At 39.8% G+C, this 23,464-nt stretch overlaps 2 protein-coding genes across 5 annotated transcripts in view; one reads left to right on the top strand and one right to left on the bottom strand.

The window, feature by feature from the left end:
• cc2d1b (coiled-coil and C2 domain containing 1B) overlaps window positions 1-23,464 on the top strand; it is a 417,139-nt gene that overhangs the window by 190,936 nt on the left and 202,739 nt on the right. The window lies entirely within an intron of this gene.
• btf3l4 (basic transcription factor 3-like 4) lies at window positions 1,872-19,663 on the bottom strand. Of its 4 annotated transcripts, none has more exons than XM_078218566.1 (6): window positions 19,551-19,663; window positions 18,786-18,847; window positions 13,432-13,545; window positions 12,440-12,641; window positions 6,357-6,416; window positions 1,872-2,258 (listed from the first exon to the last, which is right to left on the bottom strand). In XM_078218566.1, the coding sequence occupies exons 2-6, from the start codon at window positions 18,837-18,839 to the stop codon at window positions 2,212-2,214; spliced, it is 477 nt and encodes a 158-aa protein (XP_078074692.1). In that variant the 5' UTR covers window positions 18,840-18,847; window positions 19,551-19,663; the 3' UTR covers window positions 1,872-2,211. The 4 variants fall into 4 exon arrangements, with proteins under 4 accessions (XP_078074692.1, XP_078074693.1, XP_078074694.1 ...); XM_078218567.1 differs by having other exon boundaries at window positions 19,463-19,558; XM_078218568.1 differs by having other exon boundaries at window positions 19,457-19,553.

The following is a 23,464-nucleotide window of genomic DNA, read 5'->3' as shown; positions in this document are numbered from 1 at the left end:
CTTTATACAGGCGTAGTTAAGTACACCAAAACACATTGTGATTGTGGAAAGTGATTGACTTTGGTTCTTCGCATATTGTGATGTAACTAAATCAAAGTAGAGATTCACAGTATATCACACAATGAATTACATTGTATATAAAACTTACCTTGATGACTTGGATGGAAATTTAGACTTCAGCACAACAGAACTCTATTCAATGAGAATTAAAGCACTCTCCACAGAGTAGCAAACATTTTGCAGACTATTGTGACAATCCTCAACAAACCTTGTAACATATCGGAGTTAAGGTTCAGTAAGAAGGTATGTTATCAGATTCATTAGAGAATTGTTGTATTTTTACAAATAATGATTCATGCTATTTCAACTTAACCTATTTAAAGCCACTTTTCTGCCCAACCAAAATCGGGAATAGACTGCAACATGCAGGTTCAGGGTGAGGCCATCAATATCATTTTTAAAACGTCAGAACAGCACTAATATGGTGGCTTTTTAAATTGTTTACAATTTACTATGCTTAGATTATGACCCTAACTACTCTCAGTAATAGTTGCCAAAACCTATCTTTATCAAGTTTTCATCATGCCAGAAACAAAGCAGTCATCGATATCCTCTGTTCAATGGACATCATTTTTATGATCCTTATTGATGTGCAGTTTATTAATCTCCATTTTACAACTTGCAGTTGTTATGCTAATCGCGGCAGAGTTTGTGTAGAATCATCTGATTATGGATCCAAAATCAATGTTTATGAAATTTTCATGCATTTCATAGCTAGAATTAGAATGGGGAAAGCTGGTTTGAAAAGGAAACAATAGTCTTCACCATATTTAACAAGCAAAAAGCAGAGTGCTTCAGTGAATATTTCATGTGACTTCAATAGTTGCCTGGTCTTATTTTAGCTCAACAGTAAAATTATAAATATTACAAATCCACTCACTAATCTGGCATTTTTAAGAAATGATGTGGAGATGCCGCCATTGGACTGGGGGTAGGCACAATAAAAAGTCTCACAACACCAGGTTAAAGTCCAACAGGTTTATTTGGTAGTATGAGCTTTCGGAGCGCTGCCTCTTCATCAGCTGAGTGAGATGGTTTGTCACTCATTTCATGAAGGGGCAGCACTCCGAAAGCTCGTGCTACCAAATAAACCTGTTGAACTTTAACCCGGTGTTGAGAGATTTTTAAGAAAAACCTGGACTTTTTTTCCATCCTACCATATGTAAATGTCCTGCCTGCACCTGGTATGTCTCAAGTTTGATTGCCAACATGCAAATAAATTGATCTCACCCTGTGCTTTACAACTGACGTGTTTCCCTGCACCAGGAACAATGCTAGAGTGCCACTCCTGATTACAGCTCTAGGATAACAAAATATTAAGTACATGTGTAGCTAAGACTGAGTGCAGAACTGATGTCCTCCATAACTGAATCATTGAGCATTATTATGTATTAACGTGAAGAACGGCAGATTGGGATTTACCCAGTAGAACAAGTTACTTAATTTGCAAGAACAGATTTAAAAATGTTGGAATTTTAAATATTAGGCAGAGTGTCAATCCACAACCTTTTTACGGCCATCATTTGTGTTTGTAAGCCAGGTAGAAAACCATTGCCTTTTCAACCATCTGAAGCTTAGTATAACATGGTACAATGATACATAAAATAGCTTTGCTATCATGTCTTCTGCCTCTGCCATTCAGGGGGAAGGTACTGATATGTGGTAAGGGATGTACTTTGGAGAACTATAAAAGTTAAGAATACTGTCTTGAGAAGACAAAATGAAATCAAGATATGTCCCTTCAGCGACTTCCATGCAGTCCAATTCAATTAAATGAATACTAAAATGAATTTCACACAATATACAAGGAGTTAATCAATCTATTTTATTTGCATGTCATGAGGGAAAACCTTAAATAAGACTTCTTCGCCAGCTTGCTCACCACTGTTTGCAACCTATTCAGGTTGTGTTTTAATGAAATCTCACCGTCTTACAAACTTCAGACCAAAGGATTCTCTTTCGAAGTGCAAAATGCAAACAAGTGATTTCAACCAATTGAAAGATGCTGAACATTCAGCATCATTAAAATATAAAATGCCTTAGTTCACTGTATTTGCAAACTTGTGATTTTTCACTTTAATATAGTAAAACTTTGGAATAAGTTTCCTTGTTGGTACAGTCTTTATCCTAGTCCATGGTGTGCTAGTAGCATTAGTTGGCTTCATTTTTTGATGCCTCATCAAAATTTTCAACAAGGTCTGCAAAAACAAAAAAAAATGCATGAGTTTAAAACATATCTGGTGTACTATTTATGAAACATTTTCACCCAGATTGAAAAGGTCAAGGCAGCAATGGTTAAATATACTAATAGAAAGGTTAAAGCAGCTCCAAACACTGCAGCATCAATACATTGATGGCAGAATGGTTGATCATTGATTTGATGCCTCAACGACACAAAATTCCTGACTTCAGACCGCCATTGTGCCAATACTGGGGCAATTTTGTGTGCCACCTGGTAGCTTTCAGAACAGCCTGGACAAGCTATTAGTTTCCCCATAGAAGGCAATGGCACAGGAGGACCATATACTGGAGAAGGCTCAGATGTAAAGCGAGTAGATGTTTGGCAAGAAACAACAGAAAGAGGAGAAAAAGAGGGCAATATAATCTTTAGAAATGTTTCAATAGAGAACCCCAGAAGTACTCATTGCAGATGGATGCAGAAAGGAAATCACCAGGTTAGACCAGTTTCTCAATGAACATTAAGCCAACAGGGCAGAAATGGATTATTAATATTGCCAGTTATCAAATATTCAGGAATGGCAGAGGAAACAAAAGCAAGAACATGGCTTGGAAACATTGAATAAGGATGATGTTATAGAATCCCTACAGTGCAGAAGGAGGCCATTCAGCCCATCGAGTCTGCACCAACCACAATCCCACCCAGGCCTTATTTTACAGTGACACCAAGTGAAAGGTCACCAATTGTGCATACTTTCAGTGCACTCCATGAACATGCAGGTAATCATTAACAAAAACTTTTGTATTATAGTTCCAAATAGATTTACTAGATGCTTCTAGGAGCAAATCTGTGGCTTGAGTTGAGGAACTTGGGAGCTGTTGAGTTTTTAAAATTTCATACATAAGCTCCAAACAGCCAGAGAGGAATAGGCTAACAAATTTCAAAGATGTGTAACAAAATTATTACCTTAATATACTGGGATAAACAGCAAAGGGAAGGGAAGAAAAAAAAATTCTAGTATGTGCATGAGTAAACATTCCCAATCAATACATCTCCAGTCCAAGTAGGAAGGAAGCAGTTTTGGATTTGGTCCTGGGAATTGAGGTAGGGCAAATGGAGTGTGTTACCATAGAAGAATATCTACCCATCAGTTACAAATAATTTAAATTAATTATAGAAAGAGACCAGAAAACATCATGGGTAAAAATGTTTAACTCAGTAATAACTAATTTCAATATTTAAGAAGGGATCATAGAGGTTGTTCAGGAGTAATGACGATTTAGCGTGGCAATAAAAGTCCACTTGCAGCTCTTTCAACAAGACAATCGTTTCAGGGTTTTTACAGTGATAACAAGTGAAAGGTCACTTCAGTTCAGGAGATTTCCAATTGTGCATATTCTCAGTACACTCCATGGACATGCAGGTAATTATTAACAAAAACGTTTGTATTTTTGCATTTAACAGCGCAGGCTAGCAGTTGCTGTTAGTTTCATAAGACAATTGTTGCATAAGGTTAAATCTCATGGGATCCAGAGTGAGGTAGCCAATTGGGTATAAAATTGGCTTGATGACAGAAGATGGTTATAAAGGGTTGTTTTTCATCTGGAGGCCTGTGACCAGCAGTGTGCCTCAGGGATTGGTGCTGGGTCCACTGTTATTTGTCATTTGTATTAATGATTTAAATGAGAATTTAGGAGGCATGGTTAGTAAGTTTAAAGTAAAAGTTTATTTATTAGTCACAAGTAGGTTTACATTCACACTGCAATGATGTTACCGTGAAAATCCCCTAGTCGCCACATTCCGGCGCCTGTTCGGGTACATGGAGGGAGAATTTAGCATGGCCACCAAGATTGGTGGCATAGTGGACAGTGAAGGCAGCTATCCTGAGATTGCAACAGGATCTTGATCAATTGAGCCAGTTGGCAGATGAATGGCAGATGAAGCTTAATTTAGATAAATGCGAGGTGATGCATTTCAGTAGATCGAACCAGAGCAGGACTTACTCAGTTAATGGTAGGGTGTTGGGGAGTGTTGTAGAACAAAGAGATCTAGGGGTACAGGTTCATTGCTCCTTGAAAGTGGAGTCATAGGTGGACAGAGTGGTGAAGAAGACATTCGACATCCTTGGTTTCATTGGTCAGAACATTGAATACAAGAGTTGGGACGTCTTGTTGAAGTTGTACAAGACATTGGTAAGTCCATACTTGGAATACTGTGTACAGTTCTGGTCACCCTATTATAGAAAGGATATTATTAAACTAGAAAAGAGTGCAAAAAAGATTTACTAGGATGCTACCGGGACTTGATGGTTTGAGTTATAAGAGGCTGGATAGACTGGGACTTTTATCCCTGGAGCATAGGAGACTGAGGGGTGATCTTATAGAGGTCTATAAAATGAGGAGCATAGATGAGGTAGATAGTCAACATCTTTTCCCAAAGGTAGGGGAGTCTAAAACTAGAATGCATAGGTTTAAGGTAAGTGGGGAGATACAAAAGGGTCCAAAGGGGCAATTTTTTCACAGAGGGTGGTGAGTATCTGGAACGAGCTGTCAGAGGTAGTAGTAAGGCGGGTACAATTTTGTAAAAACTGGGTGGCATGGACAAGTTGGGCCAAAGGGCATGTTTCTATGCTGTAAACCTCTATAACTCTATGAGGCAGGGCTGGCAGTTTCATCATCATTACAACTACAAAATCCTTAAGCCTCAGTTGGAACATTGTGAACAATTCTGGTCACCACGCTTCAGGAAAGATAAAGGCAGTAGAAAGGGTATAGAAGAGGCTCATCAGAATATTACCAGTGATGAGGAACTTCAGTTTCGAGGCGAGATTGGAAAAGGTAGGAAGGACTATTTTCCTTTGAACACAAGTTATATGAGGTGACCTAATGAGAGATTTTCAAGATGAGAGGTTTTGAAAGAATGGGGGGAAAAATTCATTCTGGCAATTGCAGCAATAACCAGAAGAGTTGGAATCAAAATTATTGGAAAATGATCAGGCACTTGAAGGTGAAGAACTTGCAGGTTTGTAGACAAAAAAAAAAATGCAGATCTGCTACTAAACATGACTGCTCTCAGAGGCACAATAGGCCAAATAGCAACCTGCTGTGCCGCAAGTTTCTGCAATTCTACTATGCCATTCTGCACCTGGAGGGCCGGAACAATATCATGAAAATGCAAGCTTGGCTAGCCATCAAGGAAGACTATAAAATGGCCTGGAGCTAGACCCTGAACATCATCATCAGCAAAACGGTGAAAGGCCAATTCAAAAATCAAACACTTTAACCTGTATATGCTCCACAAATGCCATCCCTCTTTACCAATCCAGAGTGCCTGCAGCCACAAAAGTACTCTATTCCATATAGTCACAATCCCACAATTGATATGCGACAATGACCATTACCACAGGACTCTCACAAATTTTCCCAAGCCTGAGCAAATCCAAGATTCAAGACGGAACAAGATGACCACCTGACTTGCAGTGGTATCTGAAGCTTGGATGTAGCATTGCAGTCTTTCTATAAATCTCATGTCATAACTTTGGAATGTGTACTGAAGTGATTTGAAAAGATGTGTGGGTTAAGTTGATAGGCTATGGTAAACTGCCCCTTAGTGTCAGGGCAACCAGCAGGTGGGGTTACGGGGATAAGGCCTGGTTTGGATTGTGGCCGGTGCAGACCCGATGAGCCAAATGGCCTCTTTCTGCACTATAGGGATTCTATAAATGTTTAGGTGTATAATATTAATGATCCCATAATATAATGGCATGTACTTGTAATCATACATTTTCCTTTATGACATGAGAATATCCTAAACAAATTTTACAAGTTTACCTTGAGTACAAATCTAGAATTATGCACTGTTTTTAAACTTTGAGAGAATGGCAGAATTTAGTGCTCAGAATGCCTAAACATTTCTTGGTGTTCCAACATCCTCCAAAATTCAGATAGCCACCAGCACATACAGAATGGGACAAACTGATCAGCTTTGACTTCTGTGGTCCTGTTGCTCAAGTACATAAATTTAGAGACACTGAATGTAATTGCTGTGCTGACAACAGATTTCTGGTCAATTAGAAACCAAAAGCCGGTTTCCAAGGCAAAAACTAATTCTCATTTACCTGGGACGTCATCATCTTCTTCATCAATGTCTTCAGCTTTGGGCGTTTTATTATCCAAAACTAGATTGAAGAGAAAATAAACTGTTTAGTTCACTACCAAAAGCTACATTCATAAAATTTAACATGCAAACAAAATGCTACAATGTAGGTCTGACTGCCTCTGTAGATTGTAAAATGTACTTCCGTATGTCTTTACAGTTAAAGACTTGCATTACATACAGCATAAAGTCACTTCACGATTCAAACTGATCAAAGAATCTACCCAGATTGTGACAAATATTCAAAATTAAATTGCCAGTTGCAAGTTTACTGAGATAAAACAGAACAAGACCTGCCAATGAAGCAGTAACAACTCTAAACTAATAAGCTCACAAGTAGCCTAATTGCATTTATAAAAGGAAACTACTTCAAAGATTTATCCCCGATATCTTGTCCAATTTTTATCCCTCAATCAACATTAGAACAGATTGGATATTATATTGCTGTCTATAGGAGCTTGCTGTGCACAAACTGGCCACCATCTTTCCTACATTACAACAGCAACTACATTCCAATAGTACTTCATTGGCTTTAAAGGGCTTTGAGATTTTGAGCTTGTAATGAGAGCTACATGAAAGTAAGGCTTTTGTTCTTTAAAAGCACACTAATTACATAAGGAAGTATAGACACAAAATCCACTAATTAAATAACTAAGATAGCATTTAAAACTGAATGAAGAACAATTTAAAGGTCATTTAATATACCTATAAAGATATAACTTTTTGGAAAAGGGAATCAGCTCTGAGCTGATACATGTGTTTTTAAGTTGGTTGTCCATACATAGTTTGTATTGTAATTAAGGATCACAACAAAATCCACTGAGCAGCATTCCACGATCTCAGAATTTCAGAGCACAGCAGAAAACTTTTCATCTAACTTAGTTTGTTCTGTTAAATGTTACACAGGTAGCCCCATCTGTAACTTTTACATTTATGCACTTTCCATTTAAAATGCATTGTGGATTTTACTTTAACGTTTTCAGGTTGGGCATCCTATGTCATGAAATCTCAGTTTTTAAAAAGGTCCTCAATCTCTCACTTAATTCTTTGATCTATGAAACTTATTCACTGGCGCACCAAAAACGGAAACAGATTTCCTCCAATAACAATTCATAAGGAACACCCTGACCCTTTCTCTGTTCTAGTAAAGAAAGCCCCAGTTCTACAGTCTATACTTCAGTTTTTCACCCTTGGCATGGCATCTTTCATGTTGTCAAAAAACAAACAATACTCAAGTTTAATGACTCATCTGAAAGGCAGCGTCATTAACAGCATTTAAGTCTCTAGAGTGGGGCTAAAGCCATTATCTTGCAATGAGTACTACCATTGAACCAAAGTTGATATATCTGAGCCTTCAAGTCTCTAAACTTCTCCTTTCAAAGTTTTATCATTTAGTGTATTCTTTCCAAAATATATACTTCTCCACATATTTGTTGTCAAATCTATCCGCCCAATAGTCCTCTTCAATATCTCATGTCCCCTTGCTTCTTTTGTCAATTAACTTAAATCTGTGTCCTCTTGGTCCTTCCAATAATGGGAACATTTTTTTCCTATCTACTCTGCTCAGGTCTCATGATTTTAATATCTCTATCATCCCCATAATACATAATATAGAGCCAGAGTTTCACAACACGGAAAGAGGCCCTTCGGCCCTTTGTGATCGCACCAACCATCAAATACCTATCCATTTCAATTTCAGTATGTACATCATTTTTATCAACACTCATCTCCTCAAAAATCTCAAAATTGGCAGACATGATTTGCCTTGTACAATCCACTATCTTTAACCCATTAATAACAATTAATAACATTATTCTGTAACATGACCTCTATACATTTGCCAATCACCAAGTACTCCATATATACTGGCAACTTTCCAGTCTCTACATCCAAGTATGGCAGAATGCGATGAGACTTTTTATCCCTCTCAACTTTCAGCATTTTAGGATGCTTGCCTCAGGGCCCAGTAAGACAATCATTTAGTTCATCCATCGAAAATCAACCTAAATCCACCCAGTTTTTTAAAAAAAGTTTCAAAAGGTTTTCATTTTCATTGTCCCTCAATTAAATGTGTCCACTCAGTCACAAGTTTTTGCCATGGGTCTTCATGTGATTGAACAGACAAACTCTTGGGCACATGGAACAGGAGATCTCATGCAGTAGTAGGATCTGGAGTGCAGGATTTACTTCTTTTCCTTTCTTCTGTCTCATCATTTAGACATTAAAACTCAAAAACATGATGCAGCTTGACGGACAAGTTCTTGCCAATCTGAACAATTGGTAGCACGCTGCTCCTAGTCATTAATGTCATGTTGCCGTACTTAAAGGAGAGCTTTAAAGTAACGCTGAAGCATGTTCTTCGTCCTCCCCAGAACATTGGCCATTTGAGTTTTAAAAAAAGGACCTGACAGGCAAGATGGTTTTTGGACAGTGTCCAGTCCAAAGTTGATTCTACAGGGGTTTTGGCTCCATGTTTGTAGAATTGGATTTAAGGACATGGTGGCAGCGGTTAGCACCGCTGCCTCACAGCGCCAGACACCCAGGTTCATTCGGTATCTGTGTGGAGTTTGTTCTCCCTGTGTCTGCGTGGGTTTCCTCCGGGTGCTCTGGTTTCCTTCCATAGCCCAAAGATGTGCAGATTAGGTAGACTGGAGATGCTAAATTGCCCATTAGTGTCCCAATATGCCAAGTTATGCTCAACATATTTCAGAGTATTGTCTTCAACATAAATGGGAGATGGATAATTTGGCTGACCAGATGTGGGTTGATAGGTTTGCTTTGGCAACATTCAAGGACAAGCCGAAAGAAACTCTTGTATGGAGAATTAAAGAGGCAGAGAGTGACTTACAAATTTAGTGCAGAGTAGACGATATTGAAGTCACCTGCAAACTGTAGATCATCTATGTCAATGGTGGCCAATCACTGCCAGGTAGATTGTAAATAGTATGGGGTTATCAGACAGCCTTGCTTGACCCAGTCCAGATTTTGAAGGCATGTTTCAGATCTCCCACTCAAGAGAGTTGCAGTTATATCATTGTGATGCATTTGTAGGATTTAATTAAGTTTCTTGGACAACCAAACCTTTGGAGCATAATCCACAGAGCCATGCAATTTACTGAGCTCTCATTTCCACATCACCATCCAAGAGTCAATGGTCAAACTGATTGGGGTATAAAGAACTCTCCAAAATCCATCCTAAATTTATTCTTTATTAGTTATTTAAGGATAAATTTACAGTTACACACAGTATTATCTTCCCTTGATGCCCTTCTGCCAATAACTGTTTTCTGTCCTTTAAGCCACTGTTTTTTCTACCCAAGATCTACTCCATAATACAATTTGAGTTTAACAAAGGCATCTGAGAGATAATTTATGGAAGTATCGGCACAAAGCTCCAGTTCAGGACCCCACTTCCTCAAAGAAGTCCACAAGCTTGGTCAGACAATCAATCTTCCACCCCGTGAAATCCATGCACTTAATTCTAGCAATCTAATTTTTCTTCACCATCTCAACCTACCTTCTCCTTACTAACAATATTTTTGGTGGTTCATTTGATTTCCTTTTATATTAGCTGTAGATTTATAATATGTCAGTCTTATTTTATTCCTCTCTAATCACTTAAAGAACTTTTGCTGCACTTTAATTCTCGTGAAAAAGTATCCAGTCATTGTTTCCAAGATGTTTTCCCACTTTGATTCCGAAAAGCAACTTTTATGCTTGCCAGAAAACATATCCAGGAAACAATCTTGGACTCTAAAATGCTTTGGGACATCATGAGATGGCAATAGCGCTATATAAATGTAAGTCTCTATTTTAAGCTTACAGTTGATAGAGTTATCTAAAAACTTTAACTGAATGGCATCAAGATAGATAGGTCGCCGGGTCCGGATGGGATGTACCCCAGGTTACTGTGGGAGGCGAGGGAAGAGATTGCAGAGCCTCTGGCGATGATCTTTGCATTGTCGATGGAGACGGGAGAGGTGCCGGAGGATTGCGGATGTGGTTCCTATTTTCAAGAAGGGGAATAGGGATAGCCCAGGAAATTACCGACCGGTGAGTCTAACCTCAGTGGTTGGTAAGCTGATGGAGAAGATCCTGAGGGACAAGATTTATGAGCATTTAGAGAGGTTTAGTATGCTCAAGAATACTCAGCATGGCTTTGTCAAAGGCAGATCGTGCCTTACGAGCCTGGTGGAGTACTTCGAAAATGTGACTAAACACATTGACGAAGGGAAAGCGGTAGATGTGGTTTATATGGATTTTAGCAAGGCGTTCGATAAGGTCCCCCATGCAAGGCTTCTAGAAAAAGTGAGAGGGCATGGAATCCAAGGGGCTGCTGCCCTGTGGATCCAGAACTGGCTTGCCCAAAGGAGGCAGAGAGTGTATATAGATGGGTCTTTTTCTAATTGGAGGTTGGTCACCAGTGGTGTGCCCCAGGGATCTGTTCTGGGACCCATGCTGTTTGTCATTTTCAAAAATGACCTGGATGAGGAAGTGGAGGGATGGGTTGGTAAGTTTGCCGACGACACGAAGGTTGGTGGGGTTGTGGATAGTCTGGAGGGATGTCAGAAGTTACAGAGGGACATAGATAGGATGCAAGACTGGGCGGAGAAGTGGCAGATAGACTTCAACCCAGATAAATGCATAGTGGTCCATTTTGGCAGGTCGAATGGGATGAATCATAGAAATCATAGAAACCCTACAGTGCGGAAGGAGGCCATTCGGCCCATTGAGTCTGCACCGACCACAATCCCACCCAGGCCCTACCCCCATATCCCTACATATTTACCCGCTAATCCCTCTAACCTACACATCTCAGGACACTAAGGGGCAATTTTTAACATGGCCAATCAATCAACCTAACCTGCACATCTTTGGACTGAAGGAGTACAATATAAAGGGAAAGACTCTTAGTACGGTAAAGGATCAGAAGGACCTTGGGGTCCGGGTCCATAGGACTCTAAAATCGGCCCCGCAGGTGGAGGAGGTAGTTAAGAAGGCGTATGGTGTGCTGGCCTTTATCAATCGAAGGATTGAGTTTAGGAGTCCGGGGATAATGATGCAGCTATACAAGACCCTCGTCAGACCCCACTTGGAGTACTGTGCTCAGTCTGGTCGCCTCATTACAGCAAGGATGTGGAAAAGATTGAAAGGGTGCAGAGGAGATTTACAAGGATGTTGCCTGGATTGAGTGGCATGCCTTATGAGGATAGGCTGAGGGAGCTCGGTCCTTTCTCCTTGGAGAGACGAAGGATGAGAGGAGACCTAATAGAGGTATATAAGATGTTGAGAGGCATAGATCGGGTGGACTCTCAGAGGCTTTTTCCCAGGGTGGAAATGGCTGCTACGAGAGGACACAGGTTTCAGGTGCTGAGGGGTAGGTACAGGGGAAATGTTAGGGGGAAGTGTTTCACACAGAGGGTGGTGGGCGAGTGGAATCGGCTGCCGTCAGTGGTGGTGGAGGCAAACTCAATAGGGTCTTTTAAGAGACTCCTGGATGAGTACATGGGACTTAATAGGATGGAGGGTTATCGGTAGGCCTAAAAGGTAGGGATATGTTCGGCACAACTTGTGGGGCCGAAGGGCCTGTTTTGTGCTGTAGTTTTCTATGTTTCTATGAATCTTTGTCTTGTAACTCACTGCGACCCATCTCATTCTTATTTACAGGCAGTACAGTAGGCTGCAAAGTGAATCCTTTGCTTGTCAACATAAACGTTAACCAGCATTGATCTACATAGATAGAATCATAGCATCATAAAAACCCTACAGTGCAGAAAGAGGCCATTTGGCCCATCGAGTCTGCACTGACCACAATCCCACCTACGCTCTACCCCCATATCCCTACACACATTTTACCCGCTAATCCCTCTAACCTACGTATCTCAGGACACTAAGAGGCAAATATGCCCATGTTCATATTTTCTTGGCTTGGAAAATCCACTATACATGTTCTGATGTGACAAAAAAGGACTAAGATAAGTTTTTTTAAAATATAACAATACAGGCACAATTATGTAAATCGCTCTTCAATGATCTTGTACATACCTTGTCGTGGCAACTGTTCAGCTAACTTTCTAAGACTTGTTAGACTGTCAGCTCCAAGCTGGCTGAGAATGCCTGGAAGCATTTCTGTGATTTGTTTTGTCTCAGCGTGGCCGGTAATAGCAAAAGTATTGGCAGATAATGAGGCCTGCACTTTAGGATTATTGAAGTGAATGACCTGACCATCATCTTTAATCATATTCACCTGTTTGGCACAAAATAGAAATAGTCACAAGTGTGCCATTCATCCGAAAGCAAAGTATTTTCAATAATAGTGTTAAATAGAAATTTCAAGTGTCCCTTCGGGAATCAGTTGAGCATAAATCTTGAAATTCCTCTCCTACCACTGTACAAGGTTGTTCAAGTTCTCATCTGTTATTCCAAAAACATTGCTGTATGGTTTGTTTGTGACAGCAGCCTCCGCTACCCAAACCAATTGGCCATTCTTCATGCTCAAGATCAGGCCATGAGGGTTCATATTATGAATCATTAAGCAATAGAAACTTCCAACTTTATTTGCAACCAGTATCCACAGGGGCCCATTTTTCTTAACAGCAGTTACTGTACAACTGTCAGATTAGGAATCATAGCCTAGACCAATTTGTACTGCCCAATGTGTTTTGATTAACGGTTTACTTGGCAAGACGAGATAATGAACCATGGGACTTTGTGGCACACCACACACTGTATTTACAATTTAGTAGAAGAGCTATTGCACATTCCTTAGGTTGTTGAACTGCTAAGCGTTTCTCTAAAGAAACCTAGGCAGCAAAAAAGAGCTAGTTGCACTCTTCCACTATGCAAAATCTATGCTGGGGAGAAAACCCAATGTCAGCAAGATAACTACAATTTAATCATATTTCACATACTGGACAAAAATTGGAAAAATAGTTTCTATTAACTAAACAAGGTCAGGAATGCACTTTAAACGTTGTGCAGAAATTTTCACAAAATATTAAGTGAACAAATAATTAAGTGAAAAATGCAAAACATACCTCCTCAATTCCAGCAATATTATTAACTGCCAGTTTCTTCAGAGAGCTTTGCAATTTCTTGTCATCAGCTGTGGCTGTTCTGTGCACTACCTTCTTCTTTCTACGAGCTGTGCCCTGACAAATTCCAATGATTACAAAGTTAATCAGTCTGGCCAATAACTAGAAATTAGTCAAAAGGTAAAACATAAAGGCTTCTTTTGTTATTAGTTTAAATTTTGAAACTCCAAATCAAACCAACCCAAAAGATCTTTATGTAGAATCCCACCATTGATATCAGCAACATAAACATTTAGTTTTAAATATAATTTGCCTGCATAATAACACAAGATTATATACATGTTTAGTGTAAAACTTCTTCGCAACTTGAAAACAATAGATTATTTTACATGAACTTGGCAATAAAATGGCCCACAATAGGCAAAACATGCTTTATTTTAAAGGTTCTTTGTTCCGTTGTTATAACTTTGTTTAGTTTAATAGGTGCACGTGGAGACATTTTCCAATGTTGCTGTGGCCAAATCTAAATGTATAAAATTTCTCAAGGGAAGCAGCTTAAAAATGGAGTGCATCAGGCGGGCACAAGGCCAAAGACCCACAACCTTATACCATCAGACTATTCTCATGTATTAATAATCTTGATCTGTTGACTAAACTTACTGCACAATTGTTTAAAAACATTGACCAGTGGAATGAAGCCAAGTACAAACAATCCATCCATGCACAAAAGCTAATGCATGGACTGTGAAAACTATAAGAACGGTCCCCAGCAACAAGGAGGCAAAATATATTACTAGAAATAGGCTAACTGTATTACACACAAATTAGTAATTATGGTAAGCAATATTACAAACTAAATATGGTGAAAAAATGAACATTAGCATTGCAAAGGTCATTGTCCATCTAGGTTTATGTAATCCCACTTAATTTAGAAACAGTGGTATTTTGATGCTTGCAAATTATTTGTAAACTGGAATATAACTGTATCAACAGATCTTTTAGTCGAGAAGAGAAGGAATTGAGGTAAGGTAACAGTAGTGTTTGGTGATTTAAGAGATTTCAAAGTTGTCAAACAGAGCCTGGCTGCACTGTATTTTGCACATTGTGATCCCAATCTTAGTTGAGAAGTCCAGGCGAACTGTTCAAATTGAAAGGTTAAATCCATTCCTGCAGATCCTAAATTGTCCCTTCAGAAAGGAATGACAAGGACGAAACGTTTAAATTTAGCTTTACTTGCAGGGTGGGACAGAATACATAGTCAAGGTTCGTACCCACATTTTCAAGCATGGTTACTGTGAAATAACTGGGCAAGAAAGATTTTAAAAATAAGCAAAACAAGAGTCAAAAACATGCACATTACCACAAATAATAGTCAAATTTATGATCCATAATAGCTGTTGTCTTGTGTCATGTTAGAAATCAAGTATAACTTCTGAAAGGGTCTCAGATTACAATGTAGACATGCAGCACTGACACAAGATACACTTTGGTTTATGCAAGGTACAGAGTGCTCTTTGCTCCTGCATACAATGACCCAAGCTGGGGAACAGTTTCTGGCACTGGGTAGTCATCGCGTACTGTATTGCAACAAAGTAGCAATTCTTCCTGCCTGAACCAATTCAATTGCAGGGAATCAAAGCCAAGCCCAATACACTGTCAGCTCACAGCACCTTCCAGCAACTACCACTGAATAGTGAGCAGGTCTAGGAACCTTGGATGATTTCTTACACTGAACCCTCCAGGTGAAGAACAGTACACATTCACACCAAATACAGTGCAGCCCCGTTGTAACGTGATGGTTGGGGTCCATAAAATGTTATCGCGAATGTTATCAGGGTTGCGCTAAATCGGGGTCGTGCTAAATCAGTAAACCGGAAAGAGCAAAGAAAATGGTCCAATGATTCATCGCGTCATATCCAATTTCGCGCTAAATCGGGGCGCGTAAAATCAGGGTTCCACTGTAATACCAATCACTCGCATTTCAATGTACCTGCCAAGTGAAGAATAATGACCTTCAAGTTGTCCACCTACTGTGCATTTACCTAATAAACCTTCAGGACCCAAATGCACAAGACAAGTCTTTTCGATAACCATTCTGTTAAGACTCTTCCTTTACAAGTCAGTAGAGACGTATAAAAAAGCTTGAAATTAAATGCTCAAAGTAATATTTTAATAAGGACATGGTGATGTATACTACAACTTTGATGAGATCCGATTGCATAGCTCAATGTGACATTCCTGTACCTTTAAGAAATGTTTTTAAAAAATCATGTACCTCTGCGTAGTAAGCAAACCTTTTCAGTTTGTTTTTCTCATTGTTGCCGAGCTGTCTAGGAGTCTTTTTATTGCTGCTTAAATGGGGGTTTGTCTATTTTTACTGGAATGTTTAAGACTCTGCATTGTTAGGAGAAAACCTGGTTGGCAGGTCAAGTGACAGGAGTTCTTTCGTTTTCAGCTAGAGCTGCTTTTTAGCTTGAGTTTTAGTTTAGAAAGGAGTGTACATCAGACTGAAAGCAGTGTCTCTCTCCTTCCCTGGTTTTGGGAAATTCTGCTGTTTAGCTGAAAGCCTTCCTGGAGTAGAAAATCTGCTGTTGGTGGCTTGACCAGAGTCTCCCTGATGTTCTGAGAAGCTGTTTTGGCTTCAGATTGTTCTGAGTGAATCCAGAGAACTGCAGGCTTCAACCAAAGGACTCAATTTCCAGTATCACATGAGCATTAGTTTTTGCTAAAGTGTTGAAATTGTTCAAAGGGTTTTGTCTATGGAAGATTTTGGTTTTGATTGGAACACATTAGATATATTTGTTATACATTACATTATAGTGGTTGTTTTGGTTTCTTGTTTGTAATTGATGAAAGTTCTTGCTAATTTTCTTACTATACATAGAATCATAGAAACCCTACAGTACAGAAAGAGGCCATTTGGCCCATCGAGTCTGCACCGACCACAAACCCACCCAGGCCCTACCCCCATATCCCTACACTAATTCCTCTAACCTACACATCTCAGGACATCTAAGGACAATTTTTAGCATGGCCAATCAACCTAACCCACACATCTTTGGACTGTGGGAGGAAACCGGAGCACCCGGAGGAAACCCACGCAGACACAAGGAGAATGTGCAAACTCCACACAGACAGTGACCCAAGCCGGGAATCGAACCCAGGGCCCTGGAGCTGTGAAGCAGTAGTGCTAACCACTGTGCTACCGTGCCGCCCCGAATATAGTTACATGTTAACTATATTCTTAAATAAACTTTGTTTGACAAAAACTCCCTAGTGGGTCATTTGAATCATACCTGAAGTTAAACCCATCATGATTATCCTAGCCAAATTCAAGATGCAAAACTTATGATTCAGGCGGACTCCATACAACACTTTGGAATTTCTGACCTGAACCATAACGTCAGTTAGAGACAACATCCTTTCCACAGGGACGAGTTGGCATTTTATTTGCTATTCATTAGCTGAGGAACAAAACATATGTTCACTATGTAACAGCACTGGTCTCTCAGATCAAGGTACCCGTCGAATTAACAAGAAATCTCCTTTCAAATTGCCCATATAACGTGGCTTAACCCAAAAGTCAGAATAACACTTCAGCACCAGTTTGAATTCTTAGTGAGTATATGTGTTATTCTGAAGAGGGCTATACTTAAATAAAAGGAAATTAATTCCTTCAAATCATCTTATAATTCTGAAGGAAAAAAGACACATGAAGACTTCCTTTGTTATTCTCGTTTAAAACATTGAAACTGGTAACTAACAAACCTCAAACCTTTTTTTATGATTCTCAGCATTGATATCAGCAACATAAATATTTCTTTGTATACAGCTATATTTTATAATTGTCAGGATTTGGGCATCACTGGCAAGGCTGGCATTTGTTACCTATTCCTAGTTGCCAAGGTGATGGATCATCTTCTCAAACTGCTGTAGCCCATGTAGTGAAATTTTTTTTTGCAAATGCCTGATATAACCCAGTCATATTATAGGGCAGTTTATATCACAAAGCCTCCCAAGCTTCCCAAAGTTGATCACATGCAATGAATTGCTTTCAATTAAAGCACTCAATAGTGAATGCCACTGCCGTTTTGCAAACAGCAGTGAGATAAGTGTAACTTTTTCCACTCTATTTGGCTGGTCGAGGGGAATAGGACATCTAGTGCTCTGTAAAATACTGTAATGGGATCTTGAACATCCTGAACAGACAACCAGGGCCTCAGGTGAACATCTTACGTAAAGGATTACGTCTACAATGACACTTACTTCCCCAGTCCTGCAGAAGTTAACTTTTTATGTTTAAGTTTATTTATTATTGTCACAAGTAGGTTTACATTAACATGTCCTAAAATGGACTCTGAACCCACAACTTCCAATTAAGGGACCATGGAAAGGTGTAAAGCAATAAAAAGAAATCTGCAAAAAATTCCTTCAAGTCACACTCCATCTTGATATTGACATTTTACAGCTCAGGAAGATTTTACAATATTAGCCAAGACTGCAGTGTTGTTGTTGACAACTGTTGTCACCAGTTCCATGCTAAGTTTTGGTCCCCTTATTTGAGGAAAGATATATTGGCATTGGAGGCAGTTCAGAGGTGGTTCACTAGATTGATTCCAGAGGTGAGGGGTTTGTCGTATGAAGAGAGATTGAACAATTTAGGACTATACTCTCTGGAATTTAGAAGAATGAAGGGAGATTAAATTGAAGTATACAAGATAATAAAAGGTATGGATAAAGTCGACGTGGAGCAGATACTTCCTCTTGTGGGACATTCTAGAATGAGAGGTCATAGTCTTAGGATAAGGGGTAGCAAATTTAAAAGGGAGTTGAGGAGAAACTACTTCTCCCAAAGGGTTGTGAATGTGGAATTCGCTACCCCAAAGTGCGGTGGATGCTGGGACAGTGAGTAAATTTAAGGAGTTAGACAGATTTTTATTGGTAATGGGTGGAAGGCTTTATGTATGGGGAGAAGGCAGGAAAATGGGGATGAGGAGCATATCAGCCATGATCGAATGACAAGAGCAGACTCGATGGGCCAAATGGCTTAATTCTGCTCCTATACCGTATGAACTTATGTTCATTTAATAATCTTTGCATACAGGCAAAAATTGGGTGGAAAAATAAATCACATGCTTTAAGATGGTGCAGTACACAAGTACAGACAAATTAATACATTATTACACTGCAATGAGTGACTACACTACAAAAATACTTCGCTGCATGAAAAAAAAATTAGGATGTCCTGAGGTCACGAACGGTACTATATGAAAACAATGTCAGTGAAAATGAAAGATAGGCAATAAGTGATTTGTATTGTATTAAACAATTTAGCTGCAATTAGACAAAGATCTCACCTTTCCACCTATCCGGACCTGAGCCTGTAGTTTAGCTAACTTTTCCTGATTCATAGCGTTTACTATGGGGGAAAGAAAACAAAGGCGAGTTAAATAATCGATAATTACATCTAGATTTATTTGCAGATATGAAATGCAACTTATCCCTGCAATTTAAAATCGGGTCCCTGCCCAAAATTTGCAAGTGTTCAGCTTCATACAGTTCGAATATCTGCACACTCAAGTTTAATCTTCTGGAAATATAAACAATTCTTAAATTTATTGATCGCAACTCTCTCACTTCAAAGGCATGTCTCCCAACACCAAGTACAAATGGGTGGTGCAAATTGAAAACTTCAGCTGCACTCATGTGCCATTCCTGCAGGGTAAGCGACAGCAGTAATACAACCCCACTCCGGATTCGTACAACTCACGACCCACCCCACAACTAAACGACCACGTTTCTCCGAGCAGACGGGAATTGTAATGCACTTTCTTTCCCCTTCAATTCCTCCCCCAAGAAGCCTTGGGGACGCGGCCTAACGTCCCTGGCCTCTGAACAACAACAACCAGCCACTAAATTAGCACAAACAACCCGCTTTTAAAATCCCAGCTGCCAACTAGTTTTTTTTTTATTTGTTCCAACGATACGGATCCGTCCCGCAGCAACTGGCCCCGCACACGGATTTCACCTCCACCTGATCAGAGGGCCGACCGTCCGACGACTTACAATCACGGCAAACTTTTCTTACCCTCCTCCTCCCCCCCCCCCCAACTCTCACAAACCTTATTATGTTTGCCCGGACCCAAAGGAAACACGCGGTGAGCAAGATGGCGGATATGGAAAGAGATGGAGGTCGGGAGACAGGGCACGAGCCGTCATTGCGTCACTGCGCACTGACGCTGCCTTCGTCATGCGCACACCTCACCCACCCACCCGCCCAGCGGGGAAGGGGGAGGGAAGACATTTTGGAGCCGAAAACTGGTGTTTATCCAGAAACGGGTGGTGTCGCTGAAGAATGGGAGCCGCAAGTTGGTTCACGAGTTCTATTACGAGCTTCTACTAATCCAGATAGACTCCTTTGAGAAAGTTGCAAAAAAAATTAATTACAGTCACAGCAGACCATTGAACACTCCATGGTGCTGTCAAAACGGAGTAAGAAGTCTCTCACAGCACCAGGTTAAAGTCCCAACAGGTTTATTTGGGAGCGAGCGGGGAGGCAGGTGTCCGCAGTGGAGGGCTCTCACTGTTTAGGAGTCACCCTTTATTTCTCTGGGGAAATGGCCTGAAAAGTGTTTTAACGAGATTGCGCCGTGCCATCTTTTTAAAATCAATTTCATTCTGAGTAGAGCAATTTATCATGAATTCCTTATTTCGTTTATTAATGACTTTTATATTCATTGTCCATCAGTTTAGATTTCCTCACACGAGGAACCAACTTTTTCTCCATTTACTCTATAATTTTAAAGACTACTTATCATTCTTAGCCATTCTAAAGAAAAAAGCCTCAGCCTATTCATTTTTTTTACAGTGTACAGATGACCACCTCCCTCTAGCCGTTATATGCCTATGCTTCTTTGGATAAGAAAGTTGTGCAGCATGTAGTAGGCTATAATAACTTTAAAAGAGCTGGACTGTGAGATATCATTCCTCTATGATATCAGAAGGACTCTCGCCTATAGTGTAGTCAATAACGATGACTACAAAAGCCTCATTCTTTCCGCATTATGTAATTGGTCAGAGTTGCCAAGGATAAAGACAGTAGACCTGTTTTAGAAGCTGTAAAGTTAAATAATCCTGCCTCTGGAGTCTGGAAGAATGAGAGGTGATCTTATTGAAACGTACAAAAATTTGAAGGGGCATTATAGGGTGGACTCTGTCTACCAATTGTTTCCATTGGTCAAGGAATCTAAAACATGAGGGCACAATCCCAGGATAAGAGACCAATCATTTAGGACTGAGGTGAAAAATATCTTCATTCAAAGGGTTGTGAACCTTTGGAATTCTCTACCACAGAGGGTTGTGGATGCTCCATTGTTGAATACATTCAAGCTGGGATATTTTTGGTGTGTCAGGGAACTAAGAGAAATGGGGAGTGGGTGGGAGAATGGAGTTAAAGCCTAAAATCAGCCCTGATTGTATTGAATGAAGAAATAGACTGAATGGCCACTGCTCTAACTCTGCTCAATGTTTATAATCTTAAATTGTTTAAAGTACTGCTGTTTCACCTGCTGCTTTAATTTTTCCTTTTGTATAGTTTAATAACTTGCATTAAATGCAATTTGTAGGTCAGTCATTTTAAATTCATTCTTAGGATATGTACTGGCAAGACTAGTATTCGTTCCCCATCTCTAGCTGTCATTGAGCAGAACATGTGACATTTCTTCTTGAACTTCTGAAGTCCATGTGGTGAAGCTATTCCCATGATCTTGCTAGAGAGGGAGTACAGTTTATCTCGGAGGAGAATTTTGAGTTAGTGGTGTTCCCATCTGCCTGTTTCATTTGTCCTTCTCAGTGATGGAGATTCATTGGTTAGCGAGGTGTTGTTAAAAATATCATGGAGAGTTGTTGAGGTGCATCATCTAGATAATGTCCAGTGTAGCCATGATATTGGAGGCAGTGAATGTTGGTGGATTGTTTGCCAATCAAGCAGAGAGCTTTGTCTGTTATGATGTTGAATTTTTTCCATGTTGCTGGTGATGACCAGACATAGAACCATAACACAAAAACAGAAAATGTTGGAAAGTCTCAGTAGGGCTGACAGCATCTGTGGGGAGAGAATAGAGCCAACATTTGGAGTCTAGATGACCCTTCATCAAAGCTGAGAGCAAAGAGAATCAGCAGAGATTTATACTGTTGGGGTGGGGGGGGGTGGGATTGGAGAAAGGGAATGTATATGAGGATTCAGAAGGCTGAGAAGGTGCTAAGAGTGTCCATTAAGTGATCAGAATGTGAGAATGGCAGAACAGAAGTTCAGATTGTTAAAGGACTGCCTGAGGAATGTAGCAGTTGCACAGAAAGTGGAGGGGGAGGGGGGGGGGGGAGGTGGAAAAGAGGAGAGCTGAAATGGAGCAGTGGAAAAATAGAAAGATGATAAAATGGATGAATGTGATGAAATCTCCACCTTCACCCACCCCATTTCCATTTATTCTATTTCATTTCATCTCATTCATCCATTTTATCATCCTTCTATTTTTCCACTGCTCCATTCCACAAACCCCTCGTCCCACCTCCTTCAGTGCAAAGATGTGCAGGCTCGACGGATTGATCAATGCGCAGTGTTATAAGGATAGGGTGGGGGAGTGGACCTAGTTAGAGTGATCTTTCGGAGGTTTGGTGTAGATACAATGGGCCAAATGGCCTTCTGCAATGTCGGGTTTCTGGAAGGCCATCGCTCTGTCCTGAATTTCCTTTGTGTTTTTCAACAGCAGGTGTGCAGAATTACTGAATTCAAGTTTTATTTCAAAAGGTTTTTAAAGATTTGTTATAAGTGTTCCTCAAAGTCTGATAGTTATTTTTAGTGACTTATAATTTATCAATTGGAGGGCCATCTTTTCGTATGTAGCAAAATCAATGCAATTTTCATGTGCAATTAGTTTTATTTTGTCAAAATTCTAAATTGTCATTAATAGCAATGGTCTACCCTGATAGCAATGCTGCTAATTTAGAAATATAAAACATTAGGTATAATCTAATTTTTCATGTATTAAAGATTTTACATTTTTGGGCTATCGTCAATATTTTGTCTCTTTGTCTTCTGTGGTGTACTGTTAAATGTTTTCAGCTGGAGTCCCACGATTCAGCCATTGCCAGTTTTGCTCTGTAACTGATTACAAGCATGTGTATTGGGAGGTGCTTGACTAAATTATTCAAGCTGTTGTAATAGTCTCGTATATCACAAATAATCAATAGAACTGATAGATTAGCAACCACAATGGGAATATCAGTTACAATGCAACATCATTTCTTCACACCTAAGTTGTAATTTAAGTTGCAATAGCTATAATGAACAATTGTATAGAACAATTCAAAAAGATACTAGGAAGGCTCATAGTTATGAGATTAGAAAGGACATATTTTAGAACCATAGAAAATTACAGCTCAGAAACTGGCCTTTTGGCCCTTCTTGTCTGTGCCGAACCATTTTTTGCCTAGTCCCACTGACCTGCACTTGGACCATATCACTCCACACCCCTCTCATCCATGAACCCGTCCAAGCTTTTCTTAAATGTTAAAAGTGACCCCGCATTTACCACTTTATCCGGCAGCTCATTCCACACTCCCACCACTCTCTGCGTGAAGAAGCCCCCCCTAATATTCCCTTTAAACTTTTCTCCTTTCACCCTTAACCCATGCCCTCTGGTTTTTTTCTCCCCTAGCCTCAGCGGAAAAAGCCTGCTTGCATTCACTCTATCTATACCCATCAAAATCTTATACACCTCCATCAAATCTCCCCTCAATCTTCTACGCTCCAGGGAATAAAGTCCCAACCTATTCAATCTCTCTCTGTAACTCACAGTGAAATGGCAATTAGAATTTCTGCACATTTTAACTAGTTTTGATTTTATAGAAAAAGCTAAGTTGGTGAAATACATTTTTTAAGGAACTTGTAAACTTCAGGCAAATATATATATATATATCTGTGCTAGCTTGGCTATGTTCATCGAAGGGATTATGACCGTATACCTCAAGGTCTTCA

This window comes from Mustelus asterias, chromosome 8 (genome assembly GCF_964213995.1).
Source record: "Mustelus asterias chromosome 8, sMusAst1.hap1.1, whole genome shotgun sequence".
In the NCBI taxonomy this organism is placed as follows: Eukaryota; Metazoa; Chordata; class Chondrichthyes; order Carcharhiniformes; family Triakidae; genus Mustelus; species Mustelus asterias.
The sequence above is the reverse complement of the archived record's forward strand: the minus strand, read 5'-3'. Positions and strand labels throughout refer to the sequence as shown.

What these genes read in the sequence shown, in the direction of transcription:
- btf3l4 (XM_078218566.1), bottom strand. Translation starts at nt 18,839, where the DNA reads ATGAATCAGGAAAAGTTAGCTAAACTACAGGCTCAGGTCCGGATAGGT. An exon ending in AGGTCCGGATAGGTGGAAAG is followed by an intron (nt 13,546 to 18,785) that starts GTGAGATCTTTG and finishes GGAATTTGTCAG; the next exon opens with GGCACAGCTCGTAGAAAGAA. An exon ending in ATATTGCTGGAATTGAGGAG is followed by an intron (nt 12,642 to 13,431) that starts GTATGTTTTGCA and finishes TGTGCCAAACAG; the next exon opens with GTGAATATGATTAAAGATGA.